This window comes from Doryrhamphus excisus, chromosome 16 (assembly GCF_030265055.1).
Source record: "Doryrhamphus excisus isolate RoL2022-K1 chromosome 16, RoL_Dexc_1.0, whole genome shotgun sequence".
Taxonomy (NCBI): Eukaryota; Metazoa; Chordata; class Actinopteri; order Syngnathiformes; family Syngnathidae; genus Doryrhamphus; species Doryrhamphus excisus.
Genome location: NC_080481.1, coordinates 13768433 through 13793840, shown reverse-complemented (window position 1 = coordinate 13793840; position 25408 = coordinate 13768433). Strand labels below are relative to the sequence as shown.

The 25408-nt window shown below is 43.4% G+C and overlaps 4 protein-coding genes and 1 long non-coding RNA gene across 9 annotated transcripts in view; 2 read left to right on the top strand and 3 right to left on the bottom strand.

The window, feature by feature from the left end:
* Window positions 1-2772: 2772 nt before the first annotated feature.
* On the top strand, window positions 2773-7807 carry LOC131104296 (poly(rC)-binding protein 2-like). Of its 3 annotated transcripts, none has more exons than XM_058051321.1 (13): window positions 2773-2914; window positions 3682-3806; window positions 3917-3940; window positions 4033-4065; window positions 4153-4269; window positions 4344-4475; window positions 4784-4912; window positions 4987-5061; window positions 5783-5824; window positions 6122-6194; window positions 6277-6332; window positions 6400-6569; window positions 6718-7807. In XM_058051321.1, exons 2-13 carry the CDS (start codon window positions 3738-3740, stop codon window positions 6752-6754), a joined length of 957 nt encoding a protein of 318 aa, XP_057907304.1. In that variant the 5' UTR covers window positions 2773-2914; window positions 3682-3737; the 3' UTR covers window positions 6755-7807. The 3 variants fall into 3 exon arrangements, with proteins under 3 accessions (XP_057907304.1, XP_057907303.1, XP_057907305.1); XM_058051320.1 differs by having other exon boundaries at window positions 5783-5842; XM_058051322.1 differs by lacking the exon at window positions 2773-2914 and having other exon boundaries at window positions 3876-3940; window positions 5783-5842.
* On the bottom strand, window positions 4056-17406 carry map3k12 (mitogen-activated protein kinase kinase kinase 12). Its single transcript, XM_058051310.1, has 16 exons — window positions 16690-17406; window positions 16394-16473; window positions 15441-15890; window positions 13890-14413; window positions 13076-13259; window positions 12811-13002; window positions 12521-12679; window positions 12299-12457; window positions 12046-12154; window positions 11231-11340; window positions 10904-11020; window positions 10685-10819; window positions 9888-10614; window positions 9745-9812; window positions 9364-9661; window positions 4056-9290 (listed from the first exon to the last, which is right to left on the bottom strand). Exons 4-16 carry the CDS (start codon window positions 14350-14352, stop codon window positions 9135-9137), a joined length of 2877 nt encoding a protein of 958 aa, XP_057907293.1. The 5' UTR covers window positions 14353-14413; window positions 15441-15890; window positions 16394-16473; window positions 16690-17406; the 3' UTR covers window positions 4056-9134.
* On the top strand, window positions 16397-20783 carry aaas (achalasia, adrenocortical insufficiency, alacrimia). Its single transcript, XM_058051316.1, has 16 exons — window positions 16397-16828; window positions 17076-17203; window positions 17391-17446; window positions 17763-17854; window positions 17955-18001; window positions 18561-18659; window positions 18786-18929; window positions 18997-19117; window positions 19180-19304; window positions 19427-19487; window positions 19557-19647; window positions 19782-19878; window positions 19991-20058; window positions 20248-20326; window positions 20409-20493; window positions 20571-20783. The coding sequence occupies exons 1-16, from the start codon at window positions 16718-16720 to the stop codon at window positions 20724-20726; spliced, it is 1560 nt and encodes a 519-aa protein (XP_057907299.1). The 5' UTR covers window positions 16397-16717; the 3' UTR covers window positions 20727-20783.
* Window positions 17628-22114, bottom strand: LOC131104298 (uncharacterized). The gene is made up of 5 exons (XR_009119756.1): window positions 21323-22114; window positions 19942-20077; window positions 19792-19851; window positions 19166-19298; window positions 17628-19097 (listed from the first exon to the last, which is right to left on the bottom strand). It is a non-coding gene; the product is annotated as an uncharacterized LOC131104298 (long non-coding RNA).
* A 353-nt stretch (window positions 22115-22467) lies between these two features.
* Window positions 22468-25408, bottom strand: part of LOC131104288 (collagen alpha-1(II) chain-like) — a 34042-nt gene continuing 31101 nt past the window's right edge. For all 3 annotated transcript variants that reach the window (XM_058051309.1, XM_058051306.1, XM_058051308.1), the window contains 4 exons: window positions 25076-25364; window positions 24304-24491; window positions 23981-24223; window positions 22468-23897 (listed from right to left, as the gene is read on the bottom strand). In XM_058051309.1, coding sequence (XP_057907292.1) covers window positions 23751-23897; window positions 23981-24223; window positions 24304-24491; window positions 25076-25364 — 867 coding nt within the window. In that variant the 3' untranslated portion in view covers window positions 22468-23750. The remainder of the gene's footprint in view (window positions 23898-23980; window positions 24224-24303; window positions 24492-25075; window positions 25365-25408) is intronic.

The following is a 25408-nucleotide window of genomic DNA, read 5'->3' as shown; positions in this document are numbered from 1 at the left end:
ATCCACAAGTCATGTTTTGTACTTCATAATGCATTTATTTCTAGTTTTCTCACATTACTCACTGAAAACCTGAATGAAAAGCAGGTTTGTCTACCTTTGCTGGGCCCCTCCATTTGCATCCGCTGCCTCTTCAACCACAGAGGCAGCCGACTGTGTATAGCTCTTAGTAGGTACACATATTTTATATCATCATTGATCTTGCAAATGGTGATTAATCATGATTAATTGGTGAAAAATCTGTGATTAATCTGATTTATTTTTTTATAATTTGACAGCTCTACTTTGTATATGTTTTTTATGATATAGTGATGATTTAACACGACAAAATAAGCCACCTCTTGAAATTTGGACTCTTTTTTTGTTAGCTGTTTTGAAAAACGTGTCACAGACATTATAAACAAAAGTATTTGTGATCACTACATGTACAGGAAGTGAAAATTGAAGGTTCCGCCTTTGCAGCAATAACAATTTACACTGTTTGGATACATATTTCTACAAAATGTTGTTGCAATTGTAGGGAATTTTTTTAATCAACATTAACATTTCTGCGGTAGAAGTCGCTAATGTTGCACCTTCGATAGGGCAAAGGTATTTGATGGGTTGAATACAAATAAGAATTGAGATTTAGAGGGAAATAAGAGGTTTCTGAATGATTGCCATTGAATAAAAAAAGGCATAATAATATGTTTTGTTTTTGCTTATGTAAATACATGTTTTATATTTTCTATACAATTTTATGACCGTAGTTTCTGGGCTATAATTCATACTTTTTTTTCATGGTTGGCTGGTCCTGTGACTTGTACTCCGGAGCGACACATGTTTATTTTTACACTGACAGCCATAAGAGTTTGTTTACATATGGCTGGTTTTATTCAGGGTCCTACACATCATAATAGAATTGAATGAGTATATCAGGTGAAACAAATTATTGTGAGTTTGTATCTAATTGTATCTAAAAATGTGTTTGCCCAAACAAGTAGAATTTGAGGAGCATGCCCACTGACACATGTAACTATGTTTTTTAGGATGGGCACTCATCCATGCTTGTGCCCCCAAGATATCACGCCAATTATTCCTCTCTGTGGGAGCAAACCTATTTGTGGAAGGCCTTCTTACAATTTGAGTGAGGCGTCACAATCGTGCTGCATACTTCCTGCTTCCTGACTGGACAGTTGACACGGAAGACATCACCTCCCACTCTGACGCTGCTGGACCTTCTAAGCGTGGTTGTGGGAGTGTTGTGACGTTGCAATCGCTCCCGCGGAGGGGGATTCATTCCCACTGTGCGTCTTCTCATCTCCATTTTAGGGGAGTTAACAGCTTTGTACAACTTGCCCCGTGGCTCCGTCAAGCATGAAGTCCATCCTGTCACATACAGTACACAGATGGGAAGAAATTTGTGTACTGCATTTTGCAAGTTCATTATCCATAGTACTTTTTTTTTAAAGCCACATTCACTAATAACATCCCTCTTTGGCTTTTGAGTGTGTCATCATCATAATTCAGATCATTTGCTAAGAGGTGGGTAAAATTTCATGCCAAAGAGATCACATTGGAATTAGTCTGGTTTTTATTAGTGTTTTTGCCATGAAAAATTACACATTTAAATGTGCTCGACACGACACTAAACACACTATTTGTAATACACAAACTATGGGTAGCCAGGGGATGCTGACAAGAGGATGTTAGGTGGGCGAGTGGCATTTTATTGGACAATTGTGCACTAATAAATGACCATTCAGTAGTGGAGTAAGGAGGGACAGGAGAGCCGGTAAGAGTTCCAGGAAGCATTTTTGATAAATCAACAAAGAAGATAAACAGGAAATCCAATGAAGTTGTATGACGTTGGGGTGTAACAGAGCACAAATTGTGATAAGTGATAATGATGATGTGATATAATTATCTAAGCAAGCAATCGCTCACTATGGAGATTCACATAAAAGGAGGCAATGGCGTTCAAGTTTAAAGTACTTGGCTCTAATTTGGTTTGTTATGGCACCCAAGAAGTCAGTAAAGACATTTCTTCAGTTGGAGCCTTTCCAATTTTGGCAACCTTGTTACCCTGGTACCCATCGTGCAGTTCTGCTGTAAATTACTGGTGCATCTCAATAAATTAGAAACTCTTAATACCGCTGGATTTGGCGTTTTTCATCAAAATAGCAAGAAATAAAGACTTGAACTATTTCACTCTATGTGTAATTATTCTATATTGGACTCCATAATATTCTATTATATTATTTCCAATAACTATTTCATCAGAAATATTCCCCAGAGAGAACATTTTCATTCACGTTTCAGTTTCATTCATGTTGATAAAGCAAAATTTAGATGTTAAGCAATAATACAACTATTATTATTATTATCAATGGGTCAGGACACCATGTACACTGTTTTCTGTCTTATTCTGACATCTAGTGGACACAATCATAACTGCAACAAGGCGACTAAATAAAATAGTCTATAGTCTAAATAACGATCTATTCCAACAGTTAAAGCTTGACAGGGACCTTTTGGACATTGATGTTTAAAAATACGCTTATGAAAAATACTTTTAGAATTTTTTTTAATGCTAAAGATTATTGTATGAAATGGTAAATGTATTTTAAACAGGTATTTTAACTTTACTGTCAAAGCTTTAACTTTTAATGTAGAACATGTCAAAATCAGCTATATACAGTACTGTACATTTGCTAATGACAAGGGGGCGTGGTTTAATGTTGAAGGGGCGTGGCAGCACAGAGGTCAAAGTTGAATCCAGTCGCTTTTGTGCTAAGCAGAAGAGTGGAGTACGATCGAACCGCGGCGTCTCTTCCCTCTTCCCCGGATCCTTCTAAAACTCCCTCCCAAACCTCTTCCCCTTCTTCCCTTGCACCCTTTACCCACCCCCTTGCACACACGACTACAGACAGTTTGGGTAAGAACTATGCTTTTTTTTTGTTGCTGTTATCGTTTAGCTTTGCGAGTAGATTGAAGGGCAGTATTAACTCCCCGTGTTCCTCAGTTGCACTCGAAGGCCGCGGGATGTGGCTATGTCCTGGATGAAGAGACGTTTAAGCTAGCAAGCCGGATGGAAAATTACCGGTTATGCTAAACAGTCGAGTGAACGTCCAAGCTTTGTAGCTGCTGCTTGGAGTGTTGTGTTACTGTGTCACTTATGTGTAAACTAATCTTTATGTTAAATAAAAATAAGGAAGGGGTTGATGAAGTTACGGTTTGAATGTTGTATTGTCAAACTTGGCAAGCTGTTTTGCGTGATTGGTAGGGATGCACCATTTAGAGTGGGTCTTTCTGATTTTAGCATCCGGCTACATTGATAAGCACTTCGTATCAAGGTACTTCAATACGAAGTGTGTGTGTTTATACTGTATCAGAAATGTATTTGTAGCTTGTTTCGCTTATGCTGTTCGGTACCATGAAATAGTCTGTGCCATGGATCGGCGGGGGGGACAGTGGGTCATTGTATTGCTATGAATGAGTGGAGCCCCGCCAATGTAATGTGAATTACAGCAGTTAAATGGTTCTTTCTTTCGCTGTTTCATGCCGATGATGGCGAAGCGCTTCATGGCAGCTTTCGAAGATGATAGTCGCTACTTTTACCTCAGCACTGAAGGCAGCTTCTTGAAGAAATGCTTGTATACCTTGTAGTTTTTTTAATATCTGTAATTTTTCATGCCCTTGCAGGTATTTATCCAGTGACCAAAGATTACTCCTGTGTGTTAAATCCAGCAGCAGCAGCAATGGACTCAAGTATGGTTGAAGGAGGACTTAATGTCACCTTAACCATCAGATTACTCATGCATGGAAAGGTGAGTGTAGCTAGCTGCCTGCAAGGTTTCATACCATATATTTAATGGACTCTTTCACCCTTTGTGCAGAGAGTTACTTTAAACTGAACACATTGTGTTGTCTTCTGTAGGAGGTTGGTAGCATAATTGGCAAGGTATGTTGTTTTCCCTTCCATAAGATGGATATTTCTGTGTCCTCCCCCCCACACTGGTATGTAAAATGTGTTTATTTATCTACACTATACAGAAAGGAGAGTCTGTCAAGAAAATGAGAGAGGAGGTGAGTGACAGCGTCTATCAGCGTGGCTCTGAGTCATGCATCATCTGATTTCTGCTGCATCAGTTTCCATATTGTTTGTGCTTGCAGAGTGGCGCTCGCATCAACATCTCCGAGGGGAACTGTCCAGAGAGGATTATAACCCTTGCAGGACCGACCACGTCTATTTTCAAGGCTTTTTCCATGATCATTGAGAAACTAGAAGAGGTTAAATTTGCACGCTAGTAGTTTCGCAGGAGGATTTTAAAAAATAAACAATTGTCTCTCCGTCTCTATCTTAGGACATCAGTACCTCAATGACTAATAGTACAGCCACCAGCAAACCGCCTGTCACCATGCGCCTTGTCGTGCCTGCCAGCCAGTGCGGCTCGCTCATCGGCAAAGGGGGATGCAAGATCAAGGAAATTAGAGAGGTACGTCTTGATAGTCTATTGGGAGAGAGCGTCTTCCTGCTAATCACAGCGCTGTCGGCAAACGCTTTGCATCGGAGGCAAATAACTCTTGTGTTCATATTCAAATGATTTGCTTTGCAAGTGATCGGTGATGAATTGTGACACATACTATTTTTGTGTCCCTTTTTCTTCTCTACTCGTAATGTATATACTTGCTATGGATGGTTTGCCATCTGCATAGCAACATTATATATTCTGTAGACTGCCACATGTTGTTATTATTAATAAGATATCCTGTATGTTAAGTGTGTTTTTTTGTGTGTTCGCAGTCTGCAGGAGCTCAGGTACAAGTAGCAGGGGACATGTTGCCCAACTCAACAGAGCGTGCTATCACTGTTGCAGGGACCCCGCAGTCCATCATTGAGTGTGTCAAGCAGATATGTGTTGTCATGCTTGAGGTATAAAAAGTCAAATCGAACACTGCTTTTAGAGAGAGCCTCGGAAGTTCACTGTTGTTTTGTGTTCTCCTCAGTCTCCTCCAAAGGGAGTGACCATCCCGTATCGACCCAAACCCTCAGGCTCACCTGTTATTTTTGCAGGTGGTCAGGTAAGCATCAAGGCGTGTCTTTGTTTGGTCCTTTACAGCTGGTGTTGAGTAGGATTGGGCAGAGTTTGAGCGATTCCGGACTAGTTGTCTATGCAAAGTACAAAGGCATTTAGCATTAGTATACTTTCCTTGCTGCCTCAATATTACTGTAAGGTATTTTGTTATGACTAAACAAGGCTACCGCAACTGTGCAGATGAATAAACATACCTTTTTAGAGAGAGCCTTAGCTTCCGTGCTTTTATTTGCACAGAACTTCCGCATCGACGGGCACCCTGAAAACCCTTGGTTACATTGGCATGAGACAGTTGTCATTTATTGTTTGACTTAAAGGGGACCTGTTATGCTCAGTTTTCGACCCTTTGTATTGAGTTGTGGGCTCCTATAGAGCAGCTACACACAATAACGCACACAAAAAACTGAATATTCACTCACTTCCAAATGTGTGGGCATCAAAACTAGGAGTCGAAATTTAATAGAGAATCATAATGTTAGTCCCGGTTCCCGTCAATGTTTGTTGAGTGTGCATTTCTGTTGACCTGGCTTTTAAGAACTGAACAATTTGCCATTCCAGCTCTTTGTAGCATGCCTGACTTTGTTCTCTGAGCGCCCCAAGGACAGGGGACAGAGGACTGATGGATAGGATGATGGAAGTACACTGTGTGTGTGTGTGTGTGTGTGAGACACTGTCACAACCTCCTAAGTGCTATTCTCTCCTTGCAGGCATACGCTGTCCAAGGACAGCACGCCATTCCTCAGCCTGATGTAAGTGAAGGGCCCTCTGTAAGTGATCTAATATATTTGCAAGTTCGGTCCCGGGATGCCATGCCACCCTCTTGCTTCATCATAGTTTTCCAGTCACTTCTGTCTCACTTTGCACACCCATTTCGTAAATTGTGTCAAAACTTGAGGATAAAGTATCCATTTCATATCTTTCTCTCATTGTCATTACTTTCTAAGGACAACATCTTGGCTTTGAAGGTTCTCAGATTGTTACCAGTCGTGATTTTTTAAAATGTTTTTTATGTTTGCTGTGTGTTCGTCCCCGTCTCGTCTCCCCAGCTCACCAAACTTCACCAGCTGGCCATGCAGCAGAGCCCCTTCCCTATTGCACACAGCAACCAGGGCTTCCAGGGTAGGGTCACTGCTTTATGTATTGACATTCATTTAGCATATCTGAGTTTTTTTTTTTTGTTAATATTTTTTCATTCCTGCAGCTGGGATGGATGCCTCTGCACAAACTGGCTCTCATGAGCTCACCATTCCAAACGATGTAAGGCATTTTAGACGTCTGTTCAAAAAGCGTCGTTCTCGTCTCACCTTTTCTCGTATTCTTTCAGCTCATCGGCTGTATCATTGGCCGTCAGGGGGCAAAAATCAACGAGATCCGCCAGATGTCAGGCGCTCAGATCAAGATTGCGAATCCTGTGGAGGGTTCCACTGACAGACAGGTCACCATTACTGGCTCCCATGCCAGCATCAGCCTTGCTGAGTACCTTATCAATGCTCGGTAATCATATCTTACTTTTAAACCTGATGTAGTTGCAGCTATTATTGATATTGGTATTGTGTGTCTGGTATTTGGCTAAATCTGCAAACATGATGTGTCACTACATAATTTTTTACAAATATTGATTGAAGCATCCTGCTGTGCTCAGGCTCTCTTCTGAAGCCACTGGACTTGCAGCCAACTGACATGGAGGATCTTCATCAGCATCTAAAGTTGCCCTTCCCAAACTTTTTTACCAAGAGGACCCTTATTGAACTTCATGCAAAAATACTATGAACTCACTTTCCTCTGCTTTGGGTTGTACAGCATCATGATGATAATGATATTTATTAAGTTTTAAAATTCCCATCACATTATGGTTTTTAAAGACTTTTGTTCATCTGCTGTATATCTGTATGATGTTGATAAAGGTAAAAAAATGTTTTAGAAAAATCTGAAAAAGCATAAATAATGTTTTTCTTATGTCAGATTTTTCTTAGAAAATGTAAAAATGAAGAAAAAAAACTAACTCAAAATTATAAATGGACTGTTCCCTTCCTTTTTTTAAATATCTATTTATTTTTATTTAAGACACAGCTCCTTGTAAGAAGAGAATTTAGTGATTATATTAGGAGCTGTGCCTCCTGAGCGATGCATTGTGGCTTTGACAGGTTTTAAAAAGGGTCTAAGTGGCCTCAGTTGAAGTTCTACGCTAGACGGTAATTTTCCATTGTATCAAATTGAATCTACATTTTGTGTCATCAAATTTTGAGTAATTGTGTCATTCCTGTTTTTCCGACAGTTTAATTTCTTGATCAGAAGTTTTGCCTATTGTTTTGTATTGCATTCTAATGTGGGCATAGTTGCCAGCAGTGGGTTTGAGTAAGAGGAAAATATTTTTTTTTTCACTGAAATGACTAAAGACCATAGTAATGGTGATTATAACATTGAAATGTTTTAAATATAGAAAATTATTTTTTTTTATCTGCTAGGCTGGGGGAATGCTGCAAGACAAGACGTGTTTGTCTTTAAAAAGTATATTATGCTGAGGTATTAAATTATGATAAACTAGAAGGACAAGAATTCTAGAATTAACACTAGTTTCTTGCTATCTGTTTTTGCCTGGGTCAGATTTAATTTTTTTATTCTTTGCAGGAAGAAGAAACTCACTTTTTGTGCACGTTTTTAAACTATAGTAGATTTGGGTGCAATGAAATTGTTGAAGACATAAAAATACAGAAATAAAAAAATGTGAAATGTTTAAACAGACCTTTTGTTTTCCTTATGATGTTATTCATAAAACACCATGTTTCATGCTTAAATTCTCACCATGTATAATACTATATTCTTTTTTTTTTTTTTAAACAAAGAACACACTTTTTTTAACCAATACATTATTTATTGTAGCTCATAATTTTCTTTTGATATAATTCCTATGTTACAGGTACAATGTGCAATGCTGTATAAAAACAAAACATTTCTATTCAAAGGATACTTAACTTTTCTACTAGTAACCACAGAGAAGTGCTCTATATTGTTTACCAGACTACTCCTGCAGAAATCTTAAAGGGTCAATAGGGACGTGGAGATTTTTGTGAAGGCGACAGACGTACTGATTAAGTGAGTCCTTTAAGTTCATTACAAAAGCACATTCACTTTTTTTTTTTTTTTTTTTTTTTTTTAGCACCTGCACCAGTGTTGCTGCTGAGAAAAGAGTTTAAGCGTAAGACATTGTCCCGGTTCGTTGCAGTGCATGTTAGGAGGAGGTTGTTGCTGTGAGTGCAGGCACTACTTAACACTCACTAAGCACAACACTTGTAGGAGTTTCTACATAATAACATTTGCTTTTTGAGTGAACTGAAAGGTCTCCCTTTCCATCACAATCTGTAAAAACCTCACGTAAGTCTCATGTACTGGAAACTTAGCAGGAGTGGTTGAGGGGCGGGGGGGGCTACTGAGAAACCCAAATCGCGCACCATGAGTGTTCGTGAAATTCCCATTCATTTTTTTTTTTTTTTTTTTTTTTACACGCTTTTTTTTCGTGCTCACATTTATTAACATAAATAACAGAAGAAATATTTTCTGGATTTAAAAAAGTGTAAACTTTCACAAAATATAAAACGGACACATTCAAATCTTAAATTATAAACATATAGTCATGCATTTTTTTCTCCACAGGGCTGCATACCATTTATTCTTAGATTTTATCTTACAAATAAAATAATGTATTTCCCCATGTGGTATGGCATGGTTATTTACATTATTATTCATTAGCCTCTATTGTATGGGGATGCTCCCAGAGTGATGGTTAGTGTGATTAGGTGTGTGGTGGTCTGGGCTGGCAACGTGGCTAAGGATGCTTTAGTACCTATTTGGCCTACAAACAGTACTGAATGTAAAATGATATTTATCTGATTATCTCAGATGACAAAATGCCGTGTGATGAGAGTTAAGCCAGCCAATGCACTTGGGAGCCCTCATAACTTGGTCTGAGTTGTGTCGTACTGTCGGTGTGATCCCTCAAGGCATGCTGCACTGACCAACTGGTGCGCTAATGTGATGGCGGTTAGAGGTATTTGAGTCTATCTATGGAGGTCCCGTGTGAGGCGGCTGTGGTGACACCTGATAAGCTTGAAGGGGCGGTACCCATGCTCCAGCGCTGGGGGGTCGGCTCGGCTCGCCACTGCCCGACTGGTCCAGCTCAGCGCTGTCGCAATCCGAATCATCACACAGAACGCGACCCTGAGGACGGACCAAAAGACTTCAGTCACGCATGTCAGGAGGAAGACGAGCAGATCTCTAGAGCTCCGGTCACCTCATTTGGATTCTGCTCTGCTTCCAGCTGAGTTTTGGCCTGACCCGACGTTCCCTCTCTCTCTGACAGGCCATCGGAAGCCTGCGCAGGGTCCGTGTTGTCTGCCGGGATCTCCGAGCCCTGAGAGAGGAGGTCATCGCTGCGGTAGTCCAACCTGTCATCCGTGTTGGTGCTGACCACATCGGGGGTGCCGCTGTGGGAGTGGTCTGTAGTGTGGCCCTCCTCGCCGTCCGACACTGACAAGTTCTCTGAGCTGAAGGTCGACACCGACTGACATTTGGTGATACTTGTCGGGCGTCTGAGGAACCACAGAATTTAAATAGACCGAGTCAACATTCTAAAGCTTGTCAGATATAATGGCTCGGTCGTTTAGTTACTCACCGTCTCCGTGGTAACTCAACCTCACTGTCAACTTCACCCTCCTCCTCTTCTGATGACACCCCACGCCTCTGCAGTGACCATCAAAAAAAAAAAAACGTGAAAAGGATGAAACCATTTCCAGGAAGGAACTCCCACACGCTCACCTGTTTACGTGTAATAGCTGCCCTGTATAGAATGGCTGAAGGTGTGAGGTGCTGACTTCCAATTCCCCCCGAAGCCCCTCGGGGCAACCTCACGGCACCAGCTCCGTCTTCTTTATCCTCCCCAGCGTCATGGGGCAGGCGCGGTGATCCCAGAGACCCGCGCCCTGCTCCCGCCCCCCTCCCACAAGGTGAGTCCGGGCTGCTTGAGAACGGAAACGATGCTGCATCCTCGCTAGGTGTGTCGCTGCGTGGGGGGGTTTCTGTGAGATCATCCAAACCGGCGACTCCTGCCTCTGATGTCCCTAATCCCGCAGAGGCACTGAGGCTCCCGCCTCTCTCTAGGCCACCCAGAGGTGGATCCTCTTTTCTCTGGCCGCCCGCCTCTAGTGCGGTGCAGATGAGGTCGGGGCTGGAGGAAGATAACTGCCTTTGCTGCTGCTCGTGGCTGAAGCCCCTAAGGGCCGCAGAGGGCTCCAGCAGCTGCTTGGAGGAGTTAGTGGCCGAGTTGTTCACCTGGGCCACAGTCTCTCTATTGGGAGACGACTGATTAGCTTTAAGTACCGCCAGATCCCCACTGCTGCCTTTTCCAGGCTTGCGATGACGGGTCTTTACCCTGCGGGACCGGCTGGGAGAAGTGGAGTTTCGAGTGGGGCAGGTTGGGATAGTGACTTGCATTACGGAGGAATCCATTTTGGGAATGATTACCTCAGACTTAAGGATGTCTGGCCTGAGAGAAGGAGAGAGCGAGACAATAAATGAATCCTAAAATCTTAACAAAAATGACATGAGCCTCACACCTCTTTCCCGGAGGAAGCTTCTGTGGGACATTTCTCTTCTTGATGAGCTTGTCCATGCTGTTGGAAGAGCTGCTCTGTCTGGAGCTGTGGTGCTTTAAAAAACCCGGATACTTCTTATCCAAAGACTGCTCCCTCCTGGAGATAAACACACAGCAAGTGACTCATTGGGAAGATCATCATGAGCCAAAGACAGAACGTGTTCCTAAATTTGACTCAAACCTTTGCAGCTCCTTTTCTTTGAGCTCCAGCTGCAGCATGACAGCACTGAGCTCCATGTAGAGGTTATTCGCCCTCTCCAGTTTCCTCTCGTAGTGCTCACGAATGTCTAAAGCATGTCTGAGGAGAAAAAAAGAGGCATCTGATGTCATCGTGCAGACGCATGAGCGATTCCAAATCCTCAGCAATTGGCAATGCAATGCACTCGAGGCCCTTCATTCACCAACAGGGGGACAGACCGAGAGTGAAAAGTGGCCTCTTTGTGCGAGCAAACAATGAAAGCACCGCCGAGCGAAGAAAATGCTGCGCGTGTGTTTCCGAAACACCGACCTGAGCTCTTCTCTGCGTCGGTTGATCAGCTCCTCATCGAGTCGGTGCAGACAAGTGCCCTCAGATTTAATCTTCTCAAAGTGCTGTTTCACCTCCTCTCGCCATTCGGCCTGATGAGAGCACATTTTCTGTTAAGCATCTGTGTCTAGTTAGAGTTGACTTTTGGCAGACCGTATCAGGTGATGGAATAAGACTGCGAGTGATTGGCTGTGTACATCTGGTCTTGATACCGCAAGTCCAATATGGATGACACTACAGAATCAGAATCAGAAAGGGTTTATTGCCAGGTATGATCAAACACATACTAGGAATTTGTTTTGGTATAGTAGGTGCAGACACATCTATGTTTTGTTTGGGGCTGAACGGCGGACGAGTGGTTAGTGTGCAGGCCTCACAGCTAGGAGACCTGAGTTCAATTCCACCCTCGGCCATCACTGTGTGGAGTTTGCATGTTCTCCCAGTGCATGGGTTTTCTCCAGGTACTCCGGTTTCCTCCCACATTCCAAAAACATGCTAGGTTAATTGGCGACTCCAAATTGTCCATAGGTATGAATGTGAGTGTGAATGGTTGTTTGTCTATATGTGCCCTGTGATTGGCTGGCGACCAGACCAGGGTGCACCCCGCCTCTCACCCGAAGACAGCTGGGATAGGCTCCAGCACCCCCCTGACCCTCGTGAGGATAAGCGGTAGAAAATTAATGAATTTTTTTTTTTTTTTAATCTGACCTTTTGCAACAAATTAACGGCAAAACCGAGGTTCCACGGTATCACATACAGTATGTTTGCATTTAATATGCTAAGAGAAGCAACAGTACCTGGGACTTGAAGTACGTCTCCTGAGGAGTGGAAAGAACGTCAGCTGATGCTATGTCCAGATGGAGAAGGATTTGACGGAAAGAAGGCCTATTCCTGGGTTTACAGTTCCTGCAAAACCCAGATTTTACACAACTGTGTGTATTTACACTGTGCCAAAATTAATCCCTCAATCATAGATAAACAACATTGCACTCTTTATCTGTTCTTTTTCTTCCTCCAAGGCCGCACAACATAAATGTAATAATTGCTCACCAGCATTGTCTGAGTAAGATCTTGAAGCCATCAGGGCAGCTCTCGGGTATGGGCAGCTGGAGGCTGTTGTTTCCCACACCCCAGATGATGGCGGATGAATCCACATCTTTATAAGGTATCTCACCAGTTAGCATCTCCCATAGCACCACGCCAAATGACCTGAAAGTCAAGTTAAATCTTAAGTATTTTCAGACGGTCTTGAAAGCATCCGTCGGGACCTACCAGATGTCCACTTTTTCCGACACCGGCTCATTCCGAATAACTTCAGGTGCCATCCAAGCTACGGTGCCTGCAAAGGACATCTTAGTGCTTTTGTCACTGAGCTCCTTTGAGGTTCCAAAGTCTGAGATCTTCACCAGGTCATCGTGTGTGATCAACATGCTGAAAAACAGCAACATTGTATCCATCAAATGTCAAGATTCCGGTTTTATACCGTCAGGCTAAAGATGTGTATCCTGTGTTATCCTCCAAATAACACATTTAAAGCTACTTGGGATGAATGGTCGACTTACTTGGGGGACTTGAGGTCTCGGTGTATGATCTTATGAAGGTGTAGATAGTTCATGCCTCCTGCAATGCCCATGGACCAGTCAACCAGGAGGGAGGGTGTGATTTTACGGCCTGCCCTCAGCACCTCATACAGTTGGCCTTGGGCACAGTATTCCATCAAGATGCAGTAACAAGGAGCCTGGGTGCACACACCCCTAGAAGACAGCACCGGCGATGGTGATAAGCGGTGATAAACAACTTGAATGTAGGACACAGAGGTTTCCCTACTTGAAAGTAATGATGTTGGGGTGCTTGAGTTTGCGAAGGTGTTTGATTTCGGTCTCCTTGATGTCTCGCACTTTCTTTACAGCCACGTCTTCTCCATGGAACTTGCCGAGGAAGACGGCCCCCTGTGCCCCGCTGCCAACCCATTGCAGGTCTGAGATCTCCTCAAACGGAACCTCCCAACACTCTGAACAGACACAGACAAGTAAACAAAAACACAAGGTTTTATAAATGCCATGATAACACAGTGTTGCACAGATTTTCCTTTTTAATCCCAGCCAGTAGCGGCCTCGCAGGAAGCATTTAATTCATTTCTGCCCCACAGTGTGACGCTTCCAAATGTCAGTCTTGCCAGTGGGGACAGGAAGGAGTCAGAGCATGCTACACCATGGGATGGGCGTACTGCAAAGCAATGCCTGTCATGTTCAAGCAAATGAGCTAACGACTAATGAATCAATGGAGCGACATATTGGTACCCAGCTTCATGTAGCTAAAAGGAAAAACAGCTGTTGTACATGCCTTAAATAACCGAGAGATCTCGGTGACTAAAGAGAAACGTGCCAAGCACAGCAAAAGAGGGAAGCGAATCTATTCTTCATGAGGTCCATTGAAGTGTGAAGCTCTCTGGAGCCCCGCTTTAGCAGAGACAGATGCACATGACGCTTCCCCCTGACTAGCTGCTAAAACTCTCTGTACCTGATGTGTGTAGTCGACACTGCCATACTGTTGATGCACACAATACAAATAATGGCCTACTTATATATAAGTTTTCTTATATTACGGTTATATCAAACATACAGCTTCTAGTCTCACATACCTTCATGGCTATGCTTGTGTTCGGTTGAGTAAGCCTTTCCGATCATGGTCCAGACAGGTTTTAGGCATCCAAAGAGTCCTTCCAAAAACCCTCCAGTACCCGATTGTAGCCGAATGTTCTCCGAATGACTCCGGACAGCACCAGCTTCCGGGCTGTGGCCTGCCTCGGCTCCTCCGCCACACTGGCAGGTGTCATGATCATGTAGTTTTAGCACACTGTTGTCAAAGTGGCCTGAAGGTCCATCACTGGGAGTGGGACTGCTGCCACCTGGTGCCCCCGAGCCACCAGTGTCAATGGACAGCACGTTTCGGAGGACGCACTGTGTGGGGGTCAGGTCCGTTTCCGGGGTGCAGGCAGGGGTGTCGCCATCGAGTCTCCGATAGGGGGGTTCTGATACAGGGGTGCTGAAGCCTGACAGGGAGGGGGAAGGGGCACGGGGCTCATGAATACAGGTCCCACTCATCAGGGGTTTCCCCAACCCAGCAGGTTAGGGTGGATGGTGGATGAAAAGCTGGGAATACAACCTAAAGGAGAAGATTGAATAAAATGCATTATAATTGCTATAATTACATAAGAAAAATGAAAATCTGCTTGTATTTTATACCAGCAATGAAAAAAAACACAAATTTGTGCAATCAGTCAGTTCTATGGCTCTTTACGCATTTAAAAAAAAAAAACAAGCTCTGCCTGGGTCATGCGTAGAAGCCTCATTCTGCTGCCTATGAATGGGGAGCCATGCAGCCTGCCCAGTGGAGCCATCAACAGAGTGGAAATGTTCTTTATGAATGAATCGAGCAAAGCAGGTATAGTGCTGCTCTGTCACCTGCTCGTCACTCAAATAGCAACACCCCCCCCCCCCCCCACACACACACACCACCACCCCCAAATATGTCTCCCAGTATAAAATATAAAAAAAGTATAGCATCAAATCTAGAGTTTTGCGTGCACGCCTAGAAAAAGATGAATTGCATAATCGCCTCTGTGAGGCTGTGTACTTTGAGCGTGTGTTTGGGTGGGAGGGTGGAGGGGGTGGGGGGCACATGTGCCCATTTCAAAGAGCCCACAGCCGCTCCGTGTCTTGGACTGCACCACCACATGAGATGAGAAGAATCACGGAGGAAACGGGAGCGTGCAAATCAGGCAATAAAAAAAACAAGCAGTGGGCCTGTGCGAGGTTGCAAACACACACACACGCATGCATGCATGCATTCATGCAGGGGAGATCAATCTTAAAATAACCGAGGATGTGATGCTGACATTCAGCGGCATGCGTTTGCAAGCCCGATGCCTACTATGCTCGGTGCCAAGTGAAAGTGCCGCATCGTCGGTACATTCACTCAATGTTGGCACCGGCGCAAAAAATGACACGGAATGTGCGCTTCATCGCTGCACATATATGATGTTTCAGCATCGACGATGATTCGTATGCCTTTCATCGCCAGTTCACTGGTGCAATGTGAGCGGGCAACCGAGCATCACACGCAAACGAATCGTAATCCCAGACCCGACTGTTAAATGAACATTTAAACGAATCGTATGACATTCCCATACCTTTCTGCCTGCTTGTTGTCGCGTTGTCAAGTGAAAGGATGGGCTCGGCTTGCTGTTTTCCTCACGATGAACAACAAACGGTGTGTTTTTCTGTCCGTCTCTCCTTTTTCCTGTCCCGTTATCCAGGAGTTTTACGTGGCTGGGATGGATCCCAGCGGGCAAATGTGTATCAATAACTGGGGACCCATGCAACGTGAGGCGCGCTGGGTTTCGGGGGGTACGGAGCTGTCTCATTCCCAGTGCTGAATTGACGTCACGGAGATGGCAGGATGGTCCGCGAGGGGGCGCTGGATCGCCTGTCTCTATCGTGGCATCTATCATTATGGACGGTTTTGTGCACAGTCAATGGGTGATGTTTTAAGCGTGTGTATCTGCTGGCATCAGGCTGATGATGTGTCTTTGAGCATGGCACCTTTCATCCTGGCATGCATCTGGGAAGCCGGATTGTGGCTGAAACACAGGCAATTGTAATTGTTTGCACACACACACACACACTCAAGCACAACTGCATTAAAGAGATACTAGTCAGCAATAAAATATCGAGTATAATTAAAAAGTAAAAAGCAGATAAAATATTACAACTAATTTACTTTGTTAGAATACAAATGCATGTTTTCAATGTTTAATGTTATTTCAGACTTGAATGCAACATTCTTATGCAACATAGACAACAAGCAAGCAAGGTGATTGAGAAAGCTAGCTTTTTATATGCTAGCATGTGCATAGAAAACATGGAACTTCAGGTAGTTGTAACAGATGAATAAAAAGATTTGCACACGTACCGACAATGAGACCTACGTATAGGATAGAAAAGAAACATGTGTACTGCTATATGTACCATTCCCAAGCTTTACTGTTAATTATAAAACTATGTAATACCGTACAGTCTGTTTCGTTGTTTGGGTAAGTTCTTATGCAATGTTAACTTTAGCCCTGAGGAGGGCAGCACTTACATGAACGAATCGTGCTGCACAGTTTGGTACCTCTTGAGGACCCGTAGTATCCACGGCGGGATTCAAGTCAAATAGGGAACCTAAAGTGTCAAGAAATTGTTTTATTTACGAAAACACTTACAAAGAGAGAGCGACATTTGACCTAGCGGAAGTAATGTAAAAGTATCACAGAAAAAGAACGTACCGTTGTTAGCAAAACGATGTTGGCATCGTTGTAGTTAGCCTGAGTTAGCCCGCTAACAGTGCTAACATAGCAGTAGCGTTAGCAGTTTGCGGCTCTAAAAAACTGCTCTAACCTCTTATTGTAGAGTTCTGGGTCCAAAGATGTGCTCTCTGGCCTTGTTCCCCCCTCCGCTTCCCTCCGGACACGCGACTTTGTGTGAGTCCAACAACGAGCTGCTATCGGGGAGCACCCCGGAGGAGCGACTGGAACAGGTCTGGTAGACTCACATACATAGTTCCCTTGCTTTATATCTGTTAGCGTAAAATGCTTACTGGTGGTATCTAGACATCACACAGATTCTCATCTTGGGTATTGTCTTTAAATTAAAACATGTGAATATTAATACCCACCAAAGAATGACTGTTTTGATGAATATATGGGGAAGTTGTATACGTTGTGTTTACCTTCATTGCATCATGCGTTAGAATTATTTAGTGATTCTTCTCATGTCGTCCGCAGGAGTCGAGTCCTCTGAGTTTGTACTTTCCCAGAGAGTCCCTGAAGTTGCACAGTCGCACTGAGAACAGCAGCAAGGCGGCCTTCCTGGATCACTCGGAGACATTATGGATGAGGAGCGCAGCAGCTTGGTATGCGAAAAAGACACACATGTGCCATCAAGTGTATTGTCAAACCCTAAAATATATTTTCCCTGTTCATGACTGGCCAAAGAATTCTTTTTACCATTGAATGGATACCACCTTTACATGTTGTTAGGGGAAATGATGTTTTGGTCATATCATTTTGGTTTAAAATGTGTATTTGTTTGTTATTCAGGCGTGATGGTGGTTTCACGGGACTACTGAATGAAATAACAAACTCCCATGAAGAAGGTACGTACATTGCCTAAGCCAGGGCACTAATTTTTGAATGTTTTGCCAACATTATATCCCGCTCTCTTCCTGCTCCGAGCATATAATCTACGCTCCACGTAACACACATGTGCAGGAGATTTTACAAAGTTATTCTGAGACATTTGAATTTGAGGTAGTGTAAAATATCGCTGTGTGCGAGTACAAAACAAGCTTCATGGTTAGTTCAGCAACAATACGTTGAGAATCACTGGTCCAAGCCATTCTGAGCCATGGTTTATATCAGTACAGTACAGTAATGTACATTGTATAGAAACCTGGATGCTCTCTCCCACAGTACCTAAATGGTTGTCAGTGAGTTCCGGCTGCATTCTGGCATTATTGCAGAAGATCTCTTCCTTTCATGGATCTTTGTTTCCTCATCTCACGGTAAGCCCTGCCTGATCATTCAAATAAAGTACACTCCGGATGAAATGATGTTCAGTCCATTAAGTTGAACTGTGCTTTTTGTTTGTGGTGTGGTATGTAGTTGAGCAACGAGAACATGATTGCAGAGTTTTCACAAGCATTAAACTGGTGAGTTGAGTGTTTAGTACATTAGTATTCTAGTTTGCGCTAGAAATGTAAGCATATTTCTACTTGTAGAAGGGTTGTGATTGTACTTTACTGTTGACTTCGTAGTTGAGATAATGATTCATTTGAGGATTGGTTTTGGAGGCCTATATAAAGTCACCTAAAATTCCAGCAATGTTAGTCCAGTGAGCGGCACGTCTATCACATGATCAACATCTCTGGATATGGGCTCTGTTGACGATAGACTGCATCCAGGGTGAGAAAGAGTGACAACTCCGGACCAGGATGGCTACATCTGGTTGCAACATTAGGTTACATTTGTGTTTCTGTATGCCAATATCCTAAACAAATGACTCCAATGAGAAAAATCCAGCTCAGGGCTTCTAAATAAAAATTATTTTGAAAAATATGGCCTCAAAGTTTCTATTGACTGTCAGTGTATTTTAGTATTAAACTTTTTATTGAAGTTGTAGTTAGATAAGTGGAAGACAAAAACACATTATGAGTATGTCATTAAGACTGTACGTTATGTAAATAAACATCCAAACAAATATTTTGTCAGGTTGGACTGTGTGGTGCGAGCCTTCGCCTGGCATCCCCATGCTGATAAATTTGCCGTTGCCCTGCTGGACGACTCCATTAAGATCTACAATCCCAAAAGGTGACACATCTCTTTTGCAAATTGATAAACACGGATATTGATTAGCAGTGAAACATGTTTGTAGTGTTGTAATTGGCACCTTGAGAGAGAATCAAATCTTCGTACTTTTGTATTGATTACCTCAAGTGCTACAACTCCCACCCTGAAGCACCGTCTTCAGCGGAGCGTAGCAGCGTTGCAGTGGAAGCCGTTGTGTGCGTCTGGCCTTGCAGTGGCTTGCCAGAACTGTTTGCTGGTCTGGAACGTGGACCCGTGCTCACTATCCACCAGGTATGTAAACAGTCACTCTGCATCACAGCATCACTTATTCGTGATCATGGAACTTCTTATTGAATAGGCCTTCATCTGGATGCGCACAAGTTTTGTCTCATCCCGGGCACTCTCCAGTCACTTCCATCGCTTGGTCGCCAAGTGGCTCTCTCCTTGTGTCTGCCTCGCCTATGGACACAGCAATGATGGTAGGTGGCTCAGTCATCGTTTATCATGGAGTGAAACTGCTACATTACCAGGCCTCTTTCAGGTGTGGGATGTTGCAGCAGAGAGCTGTGTGCCCCTCCAGCGTGTTGGAGGGGGTGGGGTGAGCTTCCTCTCTTGGTCCACTGACGGCAGCCGTCTTCTTGCCTCGACACCATCTGCTGTCTTCAGGTTAGAGATGCAGTATTTACATTTTTTATACTGGAATAGCGCATTTCCATGTACGCAGCTTTGTTGACATTGCATACGGTGATACTAAGTACAGGGCTGTTAAGGGGTATGTTATTTTTCAGGGTCTGGGAGACCAGAATGTGGACGTGTGAACGTTGGCCGTGTTTAAAAGGCCGTTGTCAGGTGATCATTGCCACCATGTTTTAAAGAGACAATGATTTTAAATGTTTAACTTTTGCAAACCACCTTTAGTCTGGTTGTTGGAGTCCAGATGGGAGTCGACTTCTCTTCACTGTACAAGGAGAAACTGTCATCTACGCCTTGACCTTCACTGACACACCAGGTTCATTTCAACTCAATAGGAGCAGTGTCAAAGAAAGTCAACACAATTGTCTTTGCAATCAAACTGATATTTTACAGTTGTTGCAGTAATTGCTTCTGAATTGCATCTGCTGTGATTTCCTGATTATTTGACAGGTGTACCCACGTGCACATCCAAAGGGGGGCCGCAAGCAGCAGCAGTGGTGGCTGACCTATCAGAGACGACCTTTAACACACCAGAGGGAGACATCATGTAAGATCGCTTGATTTCTTTTTCTTAAATAGTGTAGCAAACAAGCCTTCTAGAACAACCTACACAATGCTGTACTTGTAAGTACTTGACCCTGGAAGTTTGACCTGTGCAGTGTTGGTGGGGAGATCCAGTCCCTGACCTGGGACCCGAGAGGAGAGAGACTTGCTGTGCTTCTCAAAGGTCTTTGTTCATATTTACTCTATAATGACATCAGCATCATATTGATATCGCTCAAAATATGACATATATATTTGTGAATGACATTAGCCAGAATAAGGTAATTTAGTGTGTATTCTGATCCTTGATAGAGTTTAATTACACCTTAATCTCGTGCATGTACCCATTTCTAAGTTCTGCATGGCCTTTCAGGTGATCCACAAGCAGCCCGACCTGCGATCATTGCTGTGTTTAAGACCAGAACAAAGCCTATTTTTGAACTTTTGCCATGGTAGGTGTTTTCATCTGCATTGTATTGCATACTGGTGTGCTGTAACCAAGTATTAATCTAGATTTCTACTTCCTTTACTTAGTGGTTTTGTTCAAGGAGATCCTGGTGCAGAACCAAGACTGATGCAGTTCCACCCAAACTTTCAGAACGGGGCTCTTCTCACTGTGGTCAGTCATTGTCACGATTCTCGTATTCAATTTTCGTGCAATAACAGACTCACTGTATCAAGTCCTTCCATCCTTAGTGTTGGTCCACTGGAAGAATCACACACGTGCCTTTCTACTTCCTGAGTGGTCACCTTCGCCAACTTGGGCTCAACGGCAGTCCATCACTACCACGCCCTGAGGAACGACCGACTGACCATGTCAATCAGTCGCTCTTTACAGAGCTCATGTCATGACTCATTAATCACGTGATATCGCCAATTTTTCTCATGTTTGTCAATAAAATGTATTGAAATAATTTTTAAATGATTCCCATAATTTGTCAAACAGTCAAAGTGATGGCAGTCATTTTGAAAATGGTTGTAATACGGCAACTCACTTTTTCACGCAGTATCAAATATAAAGACCCACGAAGGCAGCACTGCATTACTGTATTGGTTAGGCCTACTTCACAGTATCATTCTATTCATGTTTTAGTTATAGTCCATCTTTTTCTTAGTAAAAATGGAATATCTTTATAAAAAAAAAAATAGCAACACACTGTTCACACTTGTTCACTGTGAAGCCTTTAGTGAAGATTGTATTGCTTGGGTGTGTCTGGAGAGGAAGCAGGCCATGGTACAGAGTAGAGCAGTGTTTTTTCAACTTTTTTTGAGCCAAGGCACAAAAAATCTGTAAAAAAAAGCTGAAAATATGAAAAAAAAGCTTATATTAACAATATGTGTTATATTGTTAATATATGTGTTTTTTAACAATGAAGAATGACGTTATAACGTATTGAATAGGAATCAAATAAACAAAGTATTTTATAATCAATCATATTTATACTCACTCAGTGTGAAACCTGGGCCTGTTTGGATGAACACAGAGCTGATATCCTGGCAGGAATCGATGAAAGACACACACGAAGTTCTTCCTCCACGGCTCTCTGTCTTTCTCTGTTTTTAGTTTTTACAGCAGTCAGGCTTGAAAAGCTCACCTCACACAGGTATGTTGTGGAAAATGGGAGCCATTTCAAAATAGCTTTGTTGGCCAAGATGGGGAACTTTGGCTATTTCTTTAGCTATCTCATTTCCAATGAGATAGCTTCCCGCCCTTTCCAAAGGCCGGAAGTATTAATTGCTCTGCTACAGTGTGGGACTTTTTTCGCTTTAGCCACAAGTTCAGTGACGTGGTAGCTAGCTTAAAGGGCTCTCTCCTTTACCTTTGCGGTTTCTGTCATGAAAGTTGCTTGTTTCTCCGTGTGTTCACGCAGGCGAACAAAATACTCCACATTTTTGTTTTGAAGTGAATTGTGTTTTTTGGAGATGGAGTTTAAGCGTACTTGGGACCATAGTAAAGTAAAAATAAATCCAAATGAAAGCTAGCTTTCGTTGTATTGCCTCGCGCCAAAAACTTTGCTGGACGTCTTTGCTTTCTTTTGACCTCCACTCATACTAGGGCCTTCATCTGGGTCCGGATTTTGTCCAGGGTCCAGTTCTGAGTCAGTATTTTTCCTCTTCAAAAACGTATCCATCATTTTCACTGTCGTCCTGTTAGCCACCTGTAGCTACATCCATGCGTCACTAATTCGCTTGTCTCAAAGCACAAGGCAATTAGATTACCTGCTGATGTTGCTGCTGCCGCTTACTGGTACGGAAGAGTACTACATCATTACTCTGCCAGGCGTTAGACCAAACAGGCACACAAATTGGATAATTTCCCACACACCAGTGGATGAAAAACACTGGAGTAGAGTACAAGTCACTGATTAGCTTGTCTGATGTACTGTTATTTGTTAAAATAGCAAACCGCCACACCCTCAAACAGGAGAACCAATACAGTACTGTAGTTTACATTCACCTGTGTTAAAATACACTAGTGAGTCACAGTCACAAATGCTTACTGTAAAGCTCACCTTAGCTAATAAAAATATGGTTTTACTTAGCATACCACCTGAATGTTTTTTTTTAAAAGAAGGAAGAAACCATTCCACGCCTGTGATACTTTTATTGAAAAGTCAAACAAAAATACGCTTCTTCATTCTGTTTTCCTTTTATTTCCAATTTACATCAATAAGAAGTGTAACAAAAACAAAACGGATCATAATAAAATTAATTTAAAAAAATGTACACACCCTCACACACACACAGACGTCCCACCCTGGTTGTTATCGGGACACTTGGTTCAGCTTTGGTGTGTGGACTTCAGTGGTGGTCTTGAAGTAGCCCGGTCTTCACCTGTCTTAACCCGACGGTACACTTCCTCCAGGGTGGAGTGTGAGTGTGTGGCGTGAGGCAAGTGGGAATTAAGGGTGGGGTTGGGGGGGTGATGGGTGGTGTTTCGGTAGAGACTAAATTACAGAACTCATAGCACCTTCAGAAGAGAGCAACCCAAAAGCATAGATGACCATATTGGATTTGCATGGTGGTAAGATTGTTTGTGGTCATCTGTACATTTTTCAGTATGTTTTTCAGCGTGAGGTAGCTTCAAACCATCTGGATGACTACAATAACGTTGCTTAAGATTTTTTTTCAAAGCAAATTTTTGGATGAGAGTAAGGGGGTACAAGACTTGGAGACATACACCCCCTGAAATGTAACCTCATTTTCCAAAAAAGTGTTGCTGTGCATATCAACACATGAACACACATAATGCGGAAATACATATAAAACCATCTGACCTTTACAACAACTAGAACCAAGGCTTTATAATACACAGTAAAGGTTTTTGCTCCTGCTCACGATGGACAGGCGTGGAGTACCTGGATTTTGAGAATATTTTATTGGTCTACACGGATTCAAAATGCCATATCAGTTTAACGGGAGGGAAACGGAAAAGAAGGTGGAGTAGGACTGGAACTGGAGGTTGCGCGGCTGTTGTGTAGTGGAAAAAGGGGTTTGTCGTAATTACAAAGTGAACCCCTTCCAGTCCTACCTCATCTCTGGCCCGTTCAGGTGAGACAATAAATAAGTGACATCAAGTCATGTTTCAGTTCTTCACAACTTTTGCTTGGTCCCTCTCTTTCTCTGGACTCATTCCTGTCAACAGTGGGCCATGGGAAACATGACTGGATTTCAAGGAGGCGGGTTGACAGAGACGTACACTTATTGCCGATGCCCTTCAGTGCTAGCATCCAACTTGGAGAGCACTTCGCTTTGAGATCAATTTTTTTTTTTTTTATCATTTCCAGTCTTCTTTATTATGGAATTGTGTGTATTGTTTCATTGTTGAGTTTATTTTCTTCCTGTTATTCTGGGGGGTCACTGCGATATTCCATTTTACAAGAAGCAGACTGGGCCTACATCCAAGCCAAACTCCTGATCCGCTCCTCCGATGTCCATAGGAGCAATGTCCACGATGGGCAGACGGGAGGTTTTCTGTGTTTTGTACTCAAAGACAGTCTTGCCCCATCGGCCTGTGTGTTTCTGTTGGTGGACAATCAAGCGACATGTCAGCTAACTCATTTATTTAAAGTTCATTAGAATAGTTTTCTGGCGTTTGCTCTCACCTTGCAGCCGTCCTCCAACACGCTGTATGTGAAGCGACTGTTTCCCTCTGCACGGATCTCCACATCGTTGGAGCCCTGCAGCAGCAAAGCCTTCTTCAGGTTACCAGTGGCCTGGTCCATGTATGCGATGCTGTTCTTGCAGTGGTAAGTGAGGTTCTGGGATGCCTCATTGGACAGAAGCCTCAAGAAGGTCAGCTGGACGCTGGCGGCATTGGCGGCAGGGCCGTCCTGAGCATAGCTGAACTTTAGGGACAAAAGTTGTGGAGATTGTTAGCAACTATCAAGAACGTCTTCACAGTCATTGCCTATTATTGTAGACTCACGTGGAATCCTCCGTTCATGGTCTCGCCGAACCAGATGTGCTTGCGATCCTTGCTCTTGCTGGTCCACCAGGACTTTTTGGGTACCTTGGCGATGCTCGGGTAGACGCAGGTCTCTCCGGTTTCCATGTTGCAGAAGACCTTGATGGCATCAGCTGTGCTTCCAATGTTAGGATCAACCCAGTAGTCACCTTGAGGGACAGACAAAGGCCAGAGGTTGAATATCTAACATGTACTTTGGAGAACCAGGTATACTAGATGCTACTTATTTCTCTCTGTTGACGGAACTCTTAGTTCCATTTATTCTGTGACTTCAAGGAGGCTAAGGATGGATCCCTGTGGAACTCCATTAAATTGTTGCTGGATATTATATTATTCATTCATTCATTTTCTACCGCTTTTCCACACGAGGGTCGCAGGGGGGTGCTGGAGCCTATCCCAGCTGTCTTCGGGCGAGAGGCGGGGTACACCCTGGACTGGTCACCAGCCAATCACAGGGCACATATAGACAAACAACCATTCACACTCACATTCATACCTATGGACAATTAACCTAGCATGGTTTTTTTTTTTGGAATGTGGGAGGAAACCGGAGTACCCGGAGAAAACCCACGCATGCACGGGGAGAACATGCAAACTCCACACAGAGATGGCCGAGGGTGGAATTGAACCCTGGTCTCCTAGCTGTGACTCGACCGCCGTGCCGCCGCAATATTATATTACAATTAATTTTAATTTCTCAGAAATGCCCGTTTCATATATTTACTCCACTTACCGCTCTTCCATTCAGGGTGGCACAGTTTGAGGTCTCTGCAGGAGCGAGCAGGGTTTTTCTGAGAGCCATCGGGGCTGCGCAGGTTCTCAATCTGGTTGTTGAGGGACTTGAGCGTGGAATCAACCTCAACATCGTGCTGTCTCAGGGAGCTGGAGGCCTCGTCAGCCCTCATGTATCTCAGAGGATCGGGAGACTTCTCAGTCTGTCCCAGACCAGCGAAGGCAGACATGTCAATGCCAGGGCCTGGAGGGCCAGGAGGACCAGGGGGTCCGGCGTTTCCAGGAGGACCCTAAAAAAGGTAGGAAAAAAGGGAAACTTAAGGGGGGGTACTAT

Excerpts from the sequence above, each read along its gene's own strand:
- LOC131104296 (XM_058051320.1), top strand. The coding sequence starts at position 3,738 with ATGGACTCAAGTATGGTTGAAGGAGGACTTAATGTCACCTTAACCATC. Across the intron at positions 4,066-4,152 it reads TCAAGAAAATGAGAGAGGAG|AGTGGCGCTCGCATCAACAT; the intron begins GTGAGTGACAGC and ends TTGTGCTTGCAG. Across the intron at positions 6,195-6,276 it reads CAGCAACCAGGGCTTCCAGG|CTGGGATGGATGCCTCTGCA; the intron begins GTAGGGTCACTG and ends TCATTCCTGCAG.
- map3k12 (XM_058051310.1), bottom strand. The coding sequence starts at position 14,352 with ATGAGTGGGACCTGTATTCATGAGCCCCGTGCCCCTTCCCCCTCCCTG. Across the intron at positions 13,003-13,075 it reads CCCAACATCATTACTTTCAA|GGGTGTGTGCACCCAGGCTC; the intron begins GTAGGGAAACCT and ends GCTGTCTTCTAG. Across the intron at positions 12,458-12,520 it reads TCGGAAAAAGTGGACATCTG|GTCATTTGGCGTGGTGCTAT; the intron begins GTAGGTCCCGAC and ends CTTGACTTTCAG.
- aaas (XM_058051316.1), top strand. The coding sequence starts at position 16,718 with ATGTGCTCTCTGGCCTTGTTCCCCCCTCCGCTTCCCTCCGGACACGCG. Across the intron at positions 19,118-19,179 it reads CTATGGACACAGCAATGATG|GTGTGGGATGTTGCAGCAGA; the intron begins GTAGGTGGCTCA and ends GGCCTCTTTCAG. Across the intron at positions 20,327-20,408 it reads ATTTTTGAACTTTTGCCATG|TGGTTTTGTTCAAGGAGATC; the intron begins GTAGGTGTTTTC and ends TCCTTTACTTAG.